The 15368-nt window shown below is 58.3% G+C and overlaps 1 protein-coding gene across 3 annotated transcripts in view; it reads left to right on the forward strand.

Moving 5' to 3' along the window:
• Foxp4 (forkhead box P4) overlaps positions 1-15368 on the forward strand; it is a 42770-nt gene that overhangs the window by 13313 nt on the left and 14089 nt on the right. Inside the window, exons 1-4 of one of the 3 annotated variants that reach the window (XM_021259851.2) lie at positions 60-275; positions 599-1096; positions 3489-3729; positions 13881-13976. In XM_021259851.2, the coding sequence (XP_021115510.2) occupies positions 855-1096; positions 3489-3729; positions 13881-13976 (579 nt within the window). In that variant the 5' untranslated portion in view covers positions 60-275; positions 599-854. Of the gene's footprint in view, positions 1-58; positions 1097-3488; positions 3730-13880; positions 13977-15368 lie in introns of those variants that run through there. The other 2 variants (XM_004846603.4, XM_087184512.1) reach the window with 2 other exon arrangements.

Here is a 15368-nt window from a genome sequence, read left to right on the forward strand (position 1 = left end):
ACGTGCGCGCCCCCAAGCACGCGCCGCGACGGCCCCGCCCCCTTCCTCCCCGGCGGGTAAACTCGGGGCATCCGTCAGTCTGTTAATTGCACTAATTAGAGATCGCAGAGGTGTTAATTGGAAAACCCTGGTATTGTGCCTGTTTGGGGAAGAAAACGTCAATAAAAATTAATTGATGAGTTGGCAGGGCGGGCGGCTCCGGTTCCAGGCGAGGCGCAGGGTGCAGTGGCCAATGTTACTGCTCAGATTAAGCGACGGTTAATTAAAAAGCCTCGGTAATTAATACTCCCGACGCCATATGGGCCCGCGGAGAGGCACAAAAGGCTTCTCCGCGTGTGGGGCTCTCCATCTTTCTTCCTCCCCACCCCCCCCGCCCCAAGCATTCCCAGGCGTTGGATGTCCCCTTTAGCCGAGGAAGGTGGAACTGTCCCTTCCCACCTCAGAAGGGGACAGGGGACCAGGGCATGTTCGGAGGGGTCACGCATGCAGGCTTGGTCCTCAGGGGAAGTGGCAGCACCCAGCGGCCGCAGAGTCCCCCAGAGCGGAAGAGCCGGCTGCAGCTTTGACCCAACTTCCTTCCTTTCCACTTTGTCTGCAGGAGCCTGCGGGCCTGGCCTGGCCTCCCTGGTGCCCTGTGTCCCCCAGGGGGAACCTGCCCACGTGTAGACCTGGCTCCAGACAGGAGTCCTCCCCGACCAGCTCTGCCTCCACTGGGAGCTGGGCGGGGCGAGGGGGAGGACCGATCTTAGACCTAGAAAGATCTCTGACCCTTTCCTGTGAGGAGGTGGAAGAAGCCCAGCGTCCTGAGCAAGGGCAGTGACTCACTCAAGGCCACACAGCCGAGCCTGGAACCAATGCTCAGTGCTCCTGCCTTTCCTTCTGTGGGTGAGGACGGGTGGAGAAAGCAGAGAGGGGCCTCCTGGGGCGTGCACACTGGGTGGAGTGACTCATGGACCCTCCGTGGCTCCCAGCGGCTTCCGTCTACGTCCTGGGCCTCGAGGTTGTGCCCCGGAGCCCCAGGTCCATCCCTGGATGGCGCCCACAGTGCAGGGGACACCCCGGTCCCATTGCAAGCCCTGTGGCAAGGCGACAAGAGGTGAGAGGCTGCTGGTAGGCTCAGCTCTGGAGGACAGGTGTCCAGGGCAGAGGGAGGAGTTGGAGGTGGCTGGGGAGTGGCTGCCAGGCTGGCTGGGGAGGCAGGTGTTGGTGGGTGGGCAGGAGGTGCTGAGTGTGTGTCGGCAGGGCCAGGCCCTGGGAGGGGGCAGAACGTGCCACATGGGAATTAATGCCATTCATACACCCTGCAGAAATGACTTTTCAAATGCATATAATCTCAAGCATGCAAATGAGAGTCTTGCTTCACCCTGTTTAATATGAATGATCGGCCGGTGAATAGCTATTATTACACGCCACACTGCAGCAATTATGTTGTTCCCTGGGTGTCTCCATGCCCCCCTATGGGAGACGGAGAAAAGAGGGGCACCTCTGTGTGCAACCTCCTTCCTTTCTTCTTTTTCCAAACTTGCTGTCTGATCTACAGCTTTTCCATGTTCCTGTCAACATTGGAAGGGGACACTGTCTTAGCCTAGGGAAGTAGCTGCCGAATTTTCTTTGCTTTCTCCTGAGTGCACGTACACCCCGGGGCACTGGCCTTTGTCCCCTGGGGCCCGGGAGTCCTCAGATCTCCAAGCAGCTACACTTGGATTCGGGCTAGCGGCTGCCCTGCACCCTAGCAGGGCCAGGGCTAAGGACAGGGAGCAGAGTGGCCACTGTGTTCCCATCCCCTTCTGTCCCCACAGCCCAGGTGGGAGGCTGCCCTGCAGGCGGCAAGATGGGTGGCTTTGGGGGAGGAGCCTGAGCCCCGTGCCCAGGTGGGTGGAGCATGGCACTCCTCCATCCATCAACCGCAGCCACCAGGCCCCAGGCTGACGCGGCCATTAAGGGCCCAGAGACCCAGTGCTCAATCTCTTCCAAACTGTCACCCCCATCCTGCCCTGGCTTCCCCAGGACCCAGGGACTGAGAGGCAGCGAAGGGCAGGGAGGAAGCCTGGAGATACAGAAATTCACCCGTGTGAGGCACCCAGGAGGCCACCCAGCCCCACTGGGACAGACACTGGAGCCACAGGTGGACATGGCCCCAGAGCAGTGGCCCCCTGCACTTTCGCCCTGCTGTCCACTTCCCAGTGCTGTGAAGAAAAGGAGAGACTATCGAAGCCACAGGGAAGGACTCTGGCCTCTCCGCAGCCTCTACCCTGCTGGAGACCCCCAGAAGGGAAGGGGGAACCACCTGGCTCCTGTGGGCTTTGCTAGGTGCTCACCTGGCTTTTAGCCCGTGATCCATGTGCCATCTGGACCAGGTCGGGACCTCTGTGGGCCTGGGGTCTGCACCCTAGTCAGGGAGGGGGAGAATGACTGATAGCTACTGGTATCACACCTCCTCTTCCCAGGGCCTCATATCATATGTGCTGTTTCAGTTACTCCCTAACTACCCTAGGAGTCGGGGATTAAATCCACTGAGGGACAAGGGAGCAGGATCCCGGCCATTACTGTTAGACTGGACTCCAGCTTCCTGGGGGGCGGGGCATGGCCTTGGGGATGCCAGGGGCACAATTTGGACAGCTTTGCATGCCAAAGCCTCCCCTGTTCACTGAGGCAGGGCACTCGGCTCCTCCCACTACCTTTGAGTCCGATTCTCATGGCCTCTGGGAAGTTCAAGGCCCAGTCTGGACCAGAGCTCAGGCTTGGGGCAGCCCCTCACTCTCATGGCCCTCATTTCTATTTGCCTATTTCTTTGGTGCTGGGCTTAAGCCCAGGGCTGGAGGCCCAGCAAGTGCTCTGCCTCTGAGGCTCACCCCATGTCCCTCTCCTTCCCCCATCTGCTCACCCATGGCTTTGCTGGGAGGAAGCCAGGGCCTGTCCGTTGGGAGTAAAGAGGCCGGGGTCCTGTCTGGGCCAGGTGCGGGGCCAAGGGCTGCAGAGTGGCCCGTGCTGTGCAGGTCCTTCACTGCCCCCCCACCCCGTGCTCTCCAGCATCCCACCCAGAGGCCCGAGCCACAGGCAGCCTGTTCACTGTAGAACAAGGTGGACTGGGACCTTCTGTGTCCTGGGGACCAGGCCCTGCCCTGAGGGAAGTCCCTGTTCAGGTGGGAACAAACTCGGATCTGATGTCCCCTCCCTATCCCCTAAAACCCTGGCCTGGAGGGAGAGGCCAGACAAGTTTGTTTCTTTGTTTGTTTGTTTTGAGGGACGGGATCAAACTCAGAACCTTATGCTTTCAAGGCAGGAGTAGTGCCACTGAGCTAAATCCACAGCTAGGCCAGACAAGTTTAGGAGCCTGGGGGAGTTGTATAGCCAGAGGGGAACTGCCTCTTACCCAGACCTGGGGGTGGGTGACACTGGGGGGCCACACCCCTAGGAGGGGTCCCAGGAAGTTGAGGGGAGGAAACGCCCCAGGCCTCAGGCCGTCCCTGTGTCTCCTCCTTCTTCAGGTCCTGCTGGAGCGACATGATGGTGGAATCTGCCTCAGAGACAATCAGATCTGCTCCGTCTGGGCAGAACGGCGTGGGCAGCCTCTCTGGGCAGGCGGATGGCGGTGGTGGGACTGGGGCTACTGGCACCACCTCAAGCAGCCTGGGCAGGGACAGTGCTGGCAGTAGGGAGGCAGTGGCTGGAGCGGACAGCAACGGTGAGATGAGCCCTGCAGAGCTTCTACACTTCCAGCAGCAACAGGTAGGCACTGCATCCTCCTGCCTCAGCCCACTGCTCTGGACCAATCAGTGCTGAGCTCCACCCTGAGCCTGGGGCAGTGAGAGATCAGCAGGCCTGGGGGCCTTGAGTTTAGGAGCTTGGACGGGCCCAGAAGTGTCGGAAGGACAGACAGGCGCCTCTCCCCAGGTGCCACCTCTCCCCAGGTGCCGGCTGGGAAAGCATGGATAAACGGGGCCAAGGGTACATGTGCCCGGGGGAATCTTCACTTTGTCTCAGAAAACTTTCCCGCCCCCTGGTCAGGTCAGCAGGGTCCCTCATCCAAGCTTCAAAGCGATTACACCTCCTGATTAAATTTCCCGGCACCGAGGCAAAGGCCAGGTCAGGAGGCGAAGATGGGCTTGTTTTAGACTCTGCTCCTAGAAATCATTGCTGGTGGCGCTAGCCCTTGGAGGCTCTGCTGGGACCCTGGAAGAGTGTCCTGCCTGTCCCTCCCCGCCCACTACCCCACCCCTGCTTCAGGTGTCCCCCACAGTGCCTCATGCTCCCCTCCAAGTACAGGCGTGCTGATGCAGGTCTGTGGTCCCAGCTACTCGTGAGGCTGAGGCAGGAGGATTGCCCAGAGTTTCAAGAACAGCCTGGGCAACACACCAGGACCCCATCTCAAAAACAAAACAAAACAAAAAGCCCAACCCGCTGGCTCCCGGGTCCCCACCCATCACCCCAGTCCGTAAACCTTAACACTCCCCAGAGCCAGAGGCCGGACAGCTGCTGGCTGGGCTTTAAAGTAGGAATGGGAGGAACCTGGGTTAGGTCCCAGATGGCCCGTGCCCCACAGCAGTGTGACCTTGGCCAAGCTGTGGGCCTCCCTGCACTGGGCTGGCTCAGCCCTGAAGTACTGGGTCTGTGAGGCTCAGGGCCTGGGTGGAGTCCCTGTCACTGGCTTCAGCAGCTTGGATGTTCGCGGACGGAATCTGGGATGTAAAAAATCACCTTCTCCAGCCAGCTGAGCAGTGGGAAGGGCCTGTCTCTTCCTGGAGGGAGTTTGGTGACCTCTCTCAAACCTCCCCAAGTAGGTTCTCTGGGGAAGAGACCCACAGTCTGTGCCCGCTGCTGGGGACAGAAGGTCAGAGGGCAAAATCCTTCCCTTTATCAAAATAACAACAAAACATACCCCGTCAGGAGCCCCAAGTCTATCCTGTATACGGCCAGGCCCCCCTTCCCCACCTCTGTGCAAGCAGAGCTCTGAAAAATGTCAAGTGTGGCAGGAGGTGGAGGGGAAAAGATGCCAAAACCGGCAGAGTTTCTTTCAAAAAATGACTGAAAGCAAAGTTGAACGCAGAGCTGGAGGAAGGGGCCGATGTTTGGGGTGGGGAGCGGTGGGACTGTCTGTACCGATCAGGTTTCTGGGTCCCACATTGCGCACAAGCCGAGCTCTGCCATCCACCCTGCACATTCCAGTTATTCCTGTTTGTTTTGGGGAATATCCCAAAGTCCTGGAAAATCCTATATCGGTTTCACAAATAAACCGGGGTGGGTGGGGACCTAGAGGCAGGCGCAGGGCTGTTTTATCCATTTGGGCTCGCTGTGGGCGCAGTGCCCGGGGCCAAGGAAAATATTTGAGACTTAAAAAAGGTTTTGTTGGCTTCAAACTATGAAAAGAACCCTGCAAAATTAAAATTACAAGATTTCCAATTAAAATGCAACCATCTGAGGGCCATACCTCCACCACCCCCGTATATATGAATGGGGCTTCAGGGGGACTTCACGGGTCACGCTTGTGGTACCCCAGCAACACAAGAGGTACACAAGTGTGGAAAGGAAAGAGGCCTGGCCTTGATTCTCCCTCCCTCCCAGCCCCTGCCAGGAAGTCCTTAGAGAACAACTTCATTTACGCGGAGTCACGAAATTGCCTCTCCATCCGCAGTTGGGGTTCTGATATTTTATTTCCATTTCAAAGATGAGGCAGGCACTGCCCTGTCCAGGTGACAGTAAAAGCGGCTGCCAGACTCAGTCCCTCCTCACCCCCCCAGCCATGCCGGGCCCTGTGAACACGGGAGCCATTCCTCCACCTGTAGTAGGTGCTGGAGCCCAAGTATGAGGAGTAAGAGCACTCTGTTCCCCAAAACATCTGGTTTGGGTGTGGGTGTGTGTGTGGACTGACTCCAGAGCCCTGCACTGACTGCTACCCCAGCTCTTTTGTTTTTTTTTTTTTTCCTTTTTAGTTTTTTGAGACAAGGTCACTCTATTAGTTCAAGCTAGCCTTAAACTCACTGTGTAGTCCAGGCTGGCCTCGAACTCACAGCGATCTTCCTGCCACAGCCTCCCCAGTGCTGAGATTACAGGCCTGCGCCGCCACACCCAGCTCCCAGCTCTTACTCCAGCTTCATTGTGAGTGGTTTTGCTCTGTCCCCCTGGCTGACCTCCAACTTAATAGTCTCCCTGCTTCAGGCTCCTGAGTAGCTGGAATAACAAGTTTGTGCCATCCCAGTCAGCCCTAAATTGTTTCTTAAAACAAAGAAAAACAGTGGGGAAGGTATTGTCCCAGTAGTTTGGGAGGCTGAGGCAGGAGGTTCACAGGTTTGGGCCCAGTCTGGGCAGTTTAGTGACAGTGAAACGTCTGGGCAGTTTAGTGACAGTGAAATGCTGTCTCAAAAGTTTTAAATTTGTGTGTGTGTGTGTGTGTGAAGACAGGGTCTCACTATGTAGATGTAGTTCAGTGTGGCCTTGAACTCACTATGTAGCCCAGGGTGGCCTCGAACTCATGGATCCTCCTGCCCCAGCCTCTCCAAGTACTGGGATTATAGGTGTGTGCCACCACACCTGGTTAACAAAAAATGTTTTTTAAAGGGCTGGGGTTGTAGCTCAATACAAAGGTCTTGGGTTCGGCTCTCAGTACCAAAAACAAAAAACTAAACAAAACACTGGACTTAGTGGTAGCTGCTGGTGCTCTGCAAAGCCTGAGGTGGAAGGGTCCTGACTGCAAGGCCAGCCTGGGTCTCAAAATAACAACACAAAAGCAGCCCTGGCCGCCTCAAGCCCCGGAGCTGGGGCTCAGAAGGGAAGGGAACCGTGAGTGACCGTAGTCCCTGTCCTCCTCCTGCCCTCCCTGGGGTTCTGGGCAGGTCCGTCTCCCTTCACCTTTCCGTTGGTCCCTGTCCCTCTCTCCGGGTAAACAAGCCCTGGAGATGCAGCCCTAGCCTTTGGGAGTAAGGAGTTGACAGAGAGGGAGAGGGCATCAGAAGTCAGCCAGGACCGACTCGGATGAGGCAAACAGTGCTTCTGTCACTCGGTTTCCACGTGCCTGGCACGCCCAGGGCTGCTTCACACAGAAGCCGGGGCGGCCGCTGCCTGGCCAGGGCTGGCGAGAGAGGGTCCCCGGCCCCCTATCGGTGAGCCCCCTCCTTCCAGGGCCTGTCACGGGGACCCCCTGAGAAGGGTACACATGCCGGGGCCTGGTATGGAGCTGGCGGCCTCCTGCTGCCATTACAGGGAACCATAGACAAACTCATCAGCCCCTCCTCCACCATGCCAAATGCTTCCCGCCCTGTCTCCCTCTCTTCATTTTCCTGCAGGATGTAGTTTTCTCTAGAAGTTGCCTTCAGGCCTTATGTTTCCTTTTTATTGTTGATTTTGGTTGTTGGTGGTGTGTTTGTTTTGGGAGTTGTTTTTAAAGACACCATCTCACTGCGTTGCCCAGGCTGGCCTCAAACTTTTGATCCTCCTGCCTCAGCCTCCCCAGGGGTAGGAGTCCAGAAGTAACTACCATGCCCAGGTCTTAAGCATCACTATATAACGGTGTCCCAGTGCACCGTGGGGCTTCCCCAGGGATCCCACACACATACCCTCTGGCCTCTCCAGTGACTGGGGCTGGGAGGGGCTGCCCCAGACTTGGGAGGCGGGGCCTCGGGCTGGGTGAGGAGAGCAGGGCTGAAAGGGGCTTGAGCCTCCCCACCGCACATCCCCATTGTGCACAGTTGCAGGGGGTGACAGGTCAGGGAGGGTCATGGAAGGGTTGCCCAGGGGCTAGGAACTCTCACTGCAGTTACCGTGGCAACTGGGCCAAATCCCATCCCGTTCACATCCTGTGAGGAGACTCAAAAGGCTTGGGGAGCTCTGTGCATTCCTGGGCTTTTTAGCTCTGCCCCTCAGCAGAGATGGGGGGATGTCAGGCTTGGGGGAGGGGAGGGGAGGAGTGGAAGGGGCTTCTGCTCTGCCCTGCTCTGCCTGGGCTACTTAGGGGACCAGCAGCAGGGCTGTCAGCGCCCCGGTGCTGCTGCACCCACCGCCTACAGTCGTCTGTGGGTTGGGCCTGTTTCTCCCCAGGGTGCCCAGCCACTTCCCCGCCCGCCCGCTATTCCATGTGGAGGGAGTTTGGGGACCCCACACCTGGGCCCTCTCACAAGCTCAGCAGCTGGGGGCTTGGAGCATACGGGCAGTCACCACTGAAACCACCTCCTTGCACCCCTTCCTGGTTGCCCTCCAGTTCCCCCAGCAGGGAGTTGTGTGTGAGGGAGGGGGGGGACCCAGGCCTGTGGGAGGGGTCCGAAGACCACTCTCCCAGCAGGCGCCTCCTTCGGGGGTGCTGGGACCCCTGCTTCCCCCACTTATGGCCAGGTGCTCGTCCCTGCTCACGAGGGCTTTGCGGGTAGAGGGCTGGGGGAGCTGGGGAGCCGTTTCCTCCTCTAAGGGTGAAGGACACAGTGTGAGGACTGCAGTGGGCTGGGAACCCCTGGGGTGAGCTGGTTCTGCTCTGGGGGTCCTGCAGGCCTGGACCCAGGAGGAGACCATGCCCCAAAGTCCCCAGATGAGGGTGCGCTTCGCCTGGGGGAAGAGAGCCGCTGCCCCGGCCACCACCTCTACCTCCTGGCCTAGGACCCTGTCCGGGCACGGGGCTCCCACCCACGTGGGCCCGCCTGAGTCTGCGCGGTGCTGGTTTTCATTTTAATGGTTCTAATTTGAGAATGTGCCGATGTCATTTTTACGAGGTCGGTGTAAAAAAAATTTACAGCCTTTCCCAAAAAGCTTTTTTTTTTTTCCCAAGTGAAAAAAAGTATAGAATCCCTTCGGGGGTTTTATGGTCCCTCCCCCACCCTCTTTGCCTGCTTCTCTGTGTAATTTCATTTTTATGTCCCTTCGCTGGAGGACAAAGCCTGGCTGGTCGAGAACTTGCAGCTCCCCAGTTCAGCACTTCCTCCCTCCACCCCTAACCCCCAAGGAGTTGCATTTTCCAGGATGAGTGTTGAATTCAAATCAAGGAGCATTTATTAGGCACCTGCTGTTTACTGGCCTTGGGTTGAGTATCAAAGATTCTATGGTTTTCTGCTCAGAATCCTCCAGTGCTTATTCCTCAAGTATGGAATGAAATAGAGATGACAAAAAAAACCAACAAAAAACAGTGCTCCATGCCCTCTGACCCCTGCAGACCTAGAAGCTTCACCTCAGGCTGCTCTGAGTTTTTTCTACCTCAGGGCCTTTGCACATCTGTCTGCTCTCCTTGATGGCCCTTGGAAATCCTGCCTTCTCTATACTGAAGTCTCCTCGGATAACCTCTTCTGCAAGCACCTCAGGCAGTCTCAGGCACGCACAGCCTCAGAGCCTGCCTGTGTCTTTGCTGGGAAGCCCTGCAGGGCGAGGTTAGTGCAGGTCCTCCTGCCGCTTAGTAAGGCCTCCTTGGATGACGGGGTGAAAGGGATGGCCTGGAAGTCAGCCTGGGCCTGGGGGTGAAGGTGAAGCCTTTCAGGTTGGAGCTGGGTAAGGGGGACCCTCAGGCTCCCTCCTTCCCCTCCTCCTAAATTGGCCCCACCCCCCAGCAGAAATCAATTACCAGGACGGTTTGGATTACACTAGGCCCCAGTTTTGCAGCAGACAAAAGAGCTTTGGAGTTTGTTTATTCTGGCTGTCCCTCACCACAACGCAGATTTTTACCCCCGTCCTAGCGACTGAACCAGGGCCCATTCACACTGAGCTATATTGAGCTACATACCTGGTCCTTTTTTATTTTTTATTTTAAGATGGAGTCTTGCTTGTGATACTCCTGTCGCAGCCTCCCAGGATTCTGGGATTATAGGCATGCACCACCACGTCTGACTTCCATGTTCTCATTTATAAAGTGAAGTAGATCAGTATAAATAAAATACATGTGCACGTAACGCTTATACTTTTTGCCCCAATGTGGGGTCATGACCAGTCATTTGAGCAACACTTGACCGGACACCCAGTAACCCTTGCAGCTCACCAGGGCTGTGGGCTGTGGGCATCCATATCTCTGTTCCATCCTAGCCCCCTGATCATCACAGGCCTGCAACCCATACACTCACAGAAGGAGGCTGGGGCCACGCGTCGTGGTACGCCTGCCATCCCAGCTTTCCGGGACGCTGAGGCAGGAGGGTAATTTAGTAACTTAGTGGGACCCTGTCTCTAAATAAAAAGGGTTGAGGATATAGCTTAGTGCAAAGGCCCGGGGTTCGGTCAGTAACACACGCACACACACAGAGGAGAAGGTGGGGAGCCCAGCATAGGCCCAGACTCCTCCAGGCCTGCACCTGGCTTCCGTAGAGTAAGGAGCCTCCCCAAATCCTGGGCAGCAGAAGTGGGTGTGGCGGGGCCTGGAAGGGAGACTTCTGTTTCTTTTCATAGCAGCACCCTGTTGTCCCCTGTCCCTCCTCCCAGTGCCCACCATGAATGCCATCCGTCATAAGCCATTTGTTCCTAATTGTGGAGATCCTGCTAATGACTTCGCAGCAGGCTGGGGAGGGGAGTGTGGCTTCATTAAGGAGACCAAGTTCCTGGGCTGAGGGGCGCAGCTGGAAGGGGACTTGTTCACAGGGCCCTCTGGGTAGAGTCAGGCTGCCTGGTGACACACCGTGATAGTGACAGCGGTGATCTTCGCGCGGGGCCTGAGGGTACTGGGGAGTTGGCCGGGGCTGTCCGTTTCTGCAGGGAGGAGATGCAGCGGATATGCTTTCCCATGGTCAGTCAGCATGCGGCGGAGTCAGCACTCAGGCCCAGCTCTGGCCGGGGTTGCGCAGACTGGACAGCCCCAGCTGCCCGCCAGGAGGGCAGGGCCTTTTCCCAAGCTACAGACTGGGCATCGGTTTTCAGTCCAGGCCGTGGAAGCAGGACAGTGAGGTTTAAAGGCCGAGTGGCTCCTAGTTTCCACTCCATCCTCTCTTCCTTCCCTCTGCAAGCTGTCCCCAAAGGCTTTCCCCCAAGGCCTATCAACTGAGGGAAGCGGGCGCCATGGCCTTATGGACCCTACATGAGGCTGGGGGCCGTCTCGGGAGATAAGGACAAACTGGCAGATCGAGGGTCTGATTCTTACCCCTGCCCAGCTCAGTGTTGTGAAGCTGGAGTTAAATGCTTGTTCAAGTGCTTTGAAAACTAAAGCATGCCAGGTGTGGTGGTGCACACCTGTGATCTCTGCACGCAGGAGGCTAAGGAAGATCATGGAAAGTTTGAGGCCAGCCTGGGCTGCATAGCAAGCCTGTCTCAAAGAAAAGAAAAGAAAATAGAAACCAAAAAAGGAAAACCGAAAAGCACAGAATGAATGTTCACTCCCGCTGAGGGGGCCTGTTGTGCCGCTTCCCATGCTCAGCTGGACAGAAGTGGATTTTCCAAGGACCTGAGTTGGGTCTGCTGAGCCGTGGGTGAGTGGGGACTCACAGCTACTTTTCAGAAGTCCGTGGGTTTTTTTTATGGTACCGGGGATCAAACTCAGGTCCTTGTGCTTTCATAGCAGGCAGCGAAACCACTGAGCTAAATCCCCAGCCCAAGAAGTCTGTGTTTTGAAGGAGGCTCCAATCTCCTTGGCATTGGCCAGGGAAGGGCTGGCTCTGGCTCTGCTGTGCAAGGATAGAGCCTGCTCTCCAGCATGCTGGGCAGTGGGCAGCTCTGTGATTTTTCAGACCCCAGCATCAGCAGACAGCGTAGACACTGACACTTGGTGCATTAGTGTGATGGATCAGCTCAGACAGGGCTACAGGAAGCCCGAGGGAGGCCCGCCTGGCGCCGGGCGACACACTGGAGGAGGCACCCTAGGCCACAGGGACCCTGGGCTCCCAGCACTGTGCTGGGCTGGGGTTGATGTGGAGCCCAGGATCTGCCCGTCCACCCGCAGTTACAGCACAGCTTGAGCCTCAGGTGGCACTTGGTCAGGGCTGGGCAGCGGGCAGATGGCCGGGATCACCTTCCAGCTTCCAGGCCCCTCCTGCCGCTGCCACTGCCCCTCCGGGAAGCCCACTGGGACCTCCCCGCAGCGAGGACACAGCCACGCTCTGCCCCCCGCAGTCCCACTGTTCCTGCATCGTGGCACCCGGCAGGTCCCTGCACACAGCAGGCTTGTCACAAATGTGCACTGGGAAGGAGAGGCTATCGTGGGTGGTCGGGGGAGGGCCCCAGGCAGATAGTGCAGGAGGACGGGAGGGAGCTGGGGGCCACAGAGCGCCTGTCGCTGCCGCCATCTTCTCACAGTGAGACTGCAAGGCCCTGTCGTTCTCCCTGTAAATCTTGTAATTTCATGCTCCAGGGGACCGAAAAGTAAGAGAATGTAGCCCCTGGCCACCCATGCCCCAGCCTCCTGGGACCTTGTCCCTTCTGCCCACCAGGATCCAGGGTCCTTCATCTGCCAGTGTCCCTCTTGGGTGTCCTTGAGCCATGCTCTCCCCACCTCTGCCTCACCCCCTGGGCTCTGACCGACCCTGTGCCCCTCCGCACTGTCTTCATCTTCCAAGGCCGAACATTTGTCCTTAGACCTGGGAGAGGTCAGGAAAAGCCATGCCATGGAGGCCACGCTCCTTCCTGTGCACACCGGCCTCCGCCCACAGCCTCTCCAAGCCCTTAGACTCAGAAAGGTTGGCTTCCTGCTTTCCCAAGTGACCCCTGAGGACAGAAGCACCTGCCTCCCTTTGGGAGCCCAGGACTCGTCCTTGGGTGGGGACCTGGAGGGCAGGCGGGGGCCTTGGGTCTCCAGACCCCACCTGGAAGGCTTCTGCCCTGCAGGTGATGGTGGTGAGGTCACGTGAGGGTGGGGACAGACGCAGGAGGAGCCGGGGGTAGCAGATGGTCACCCAGGCCGTGTGGGAGAAGAGGCACTGCCTTGAACCCCCAGTTTTAGGGGTGAGGACAGTGCAGAGAGACGGTGACCTGCCCAGGGTCACAACTGGGAGGCCGCACACAGGGACCCCAGCCTGGGCCGGCCTCGTGCCAGGCCCTGTGTGGGGCTCCCTGGGGGTCTTGGAGGACCCCGGAGGCACAGGGTGTTACAGTCTCACTGCTCGCCACCCAGCACCCACACCCGATCAGAACCCTGTGGCTCAGAGCCCCGTCCCCAGCTCCACAGCCCCCAGCTCCACAGCCCCGAATCTCTGAAGATCTATCAGAATGAGCCCCAGGTCTTGACCTGCTTTTCCAGCCTGGTTCTCCCGGTGTCAGGAGCCTTGAATCCACACTCCCAGAGCTCAGAAAGCCAGGTGCTGCTCAGACCCTGAGGTCCCCTGTCGCCCCCTCCTGGGTGCTCCCCTCCCACACTGACTCTCCCCAAAGTGAGGCACACGGGCCTGGGAGCCAGGCTTCCTGCGCTCAAATCCTCGCTGTCGATCCTGGGCAAGTAACTAAACCAGAGGCTCGGTTTATTCATCTGTAAAATGGGACCGCTAAATCCCTACCTCATGGCCATTAGGGAAGATTGAGATCTTGCCTGTTAAGTGCCTGACACATAGATGCTCACTTAAAAAGTACTCTTTTCCTCTGAATACTGAGGATTGAGCCCCAGGGCCTTTACACTGAGCTACATCATTAACCCCTTTTTAAAAATTTTATTTTGAGACAGGGTCTTGCTAAGTTCCCAGAGTTGGAACTTGCAGTCTCCCTGCCTCAGCCTCCCAGAGTGCTAGGATTACAGGTGTGATTAGTGCCCTGCACTCTCTGAAATCCTCTTTGACCCTCGGCCCTCCCATTTGCTGTTCCCACGGTGCCTAAGGGAATCGCTAGCCCAAGGGCACATCCCTAGGCAGTGAGCCCATAGTGACAGTGAGTGACTCCTACCTCAGTCCTTACCCCAGCCCAAGACCTTCCTTCTTCCTCTGCACTCCTCCCTCTTGCTGCCCAAACTCTCCATGCCCGCCAGCCCAGGGCTGTTGCTGGGACTGCTTACTGACTCAGTCCCTGTCTTCCAGGCTCTCCAGGTGGCCCGCCAGTTCCTGCTGCAGCAGGCCTCAGGCCTGAGCTCCCCGGGGAACAATGACAGCAAGCAGGCCGCCTCTGCAGTGCAGGTGAGGGACGGCAGGGCCGGGGTGGCTGGCCCGGAGGGAGGTCGGGGACCCCAGAGGGAAGCCCTCTGCTGCTCCCAAAAAGCGGGCGTCTATCCAGCAGGAAGCGCAGGCGCTGCGGCAGGGTGCGGCCAGAAACTTCCACTTTCTCTTGTCTCCCCATCTGCCAGGCCCGCTCCGGCTCCGCCTCCGTCTCCGTCTCTGTCACTCAAATGGCCGGGCATCTGTCTGCCACTCTGTCTCCTACCTGTCAGGGTCTTTCTCGGTCATTTCTCAGGTTTCTGCGCCTCCTCCCTGTGGGTCACTGTGTCATCGTCCCTCTGTTCCCAGGGCCTGGGAGGGGCGCCTGCTGCCTGCGCTACAAGGTCCCGGGCCCTCCCCTCCCCTCCCCCACCCCCCACGACTCTCGCTGGTCTCGAGTCTCTCCTGGTTTCCTGTCTCTGAGTGTCTCTAGGTCTCTTTTGTTTTCCTTCGCACAATCTGCCCTTTTTCCCCTCTTCCCTTCCCCCAGCTCCCTGCCCATCTGGCCAGGCCAGGGGAGGGGGGTCGGTGGGAGGTGGAGGAGCCGGGCCTTCTGTTTACCTTTTGTGTCACAAAGAACTTGGGAGAATTGCAGTCTGAGTCCTGCCTGGGTCACAACTGGGGCAGCAGCGCCCCCTCCCCCCTCCCCCCTCCCGCCAGCCGGCAGCCCCTCCCCCAGCAGCAGGGGTGGCTGGGGATAGGGAGAGGATTAAGGGGGCTTTGAAAGGAAGTTTATCTAAGGGAGGAAGAGTGAGGGACAGAGCTGATCCCAGCCTGAGCCGGCCTGCTGTGGAGTCTGGGGGCTCTGGGGGCTGGGAAGGGGGCAGGGAAGCAGGGGGCTGGGAGGGACCGGGGTGGGGTTCTCCTGGGGAGATTCCAGCGCTCCGACAGAGTATCTGGGCTTTATAAAAACACGCACATGTTTGGAAAGTGCTTTGAAACGGTGCAAGGTGCTGGGCAGCTGTGGGGCCCCAGCAGTCAGTAGCCTTTGAGCAACCTGGGGCCCAGGGAGGCCCCAAAGGGGGAGCTGGCAAAGAGGGGCGTGGCCGGCAGCAGGGAGCACCGGAGGGAGGGGGAGCCCTGCCCAGGGCGGCAGGACTGGGCCTCTGAGTGGGGGCCCATGTCGCACACACAGGGGTGCTGGGCTGCAGGCAGGGGTGTCCCCGACCCAGGGCCAGAGAGAAGGAGCGCCCAGTGCTTTGGGGCCCAGAGCAGGCGTCAGGAAAGACGTCCCGGCTGGGCCTGAGGAAGGGAGGCCCCTCCAGAGTGAGAGCGGTCTCGGGCCTGGAGGGAGAAAGACAGAAGTGGCCCTTGTACCGTCCTCCCTCTCTCCTTCCTTCCTGACCTCCCTGTCATCCTCGAGTCCCGACAGCA

This window comes from Heterocephalus glaber, unplaced genomic scaffold (assembly GCF_053883595.1).
Source record: "Heterocephalus glaber isolate CG9 unplaced genomic scaffold, H.glaber_assembly_v1.0 deba00001497, whole genome shotgun sequence".
NCBI classification, from domain to species: domain Eukaryota; kingdom Metazoa; phylum Chordata; class Mammalia; order Rodentia; family Bathyergidae; genus Heterocephalus; species Heterocephalus glaber.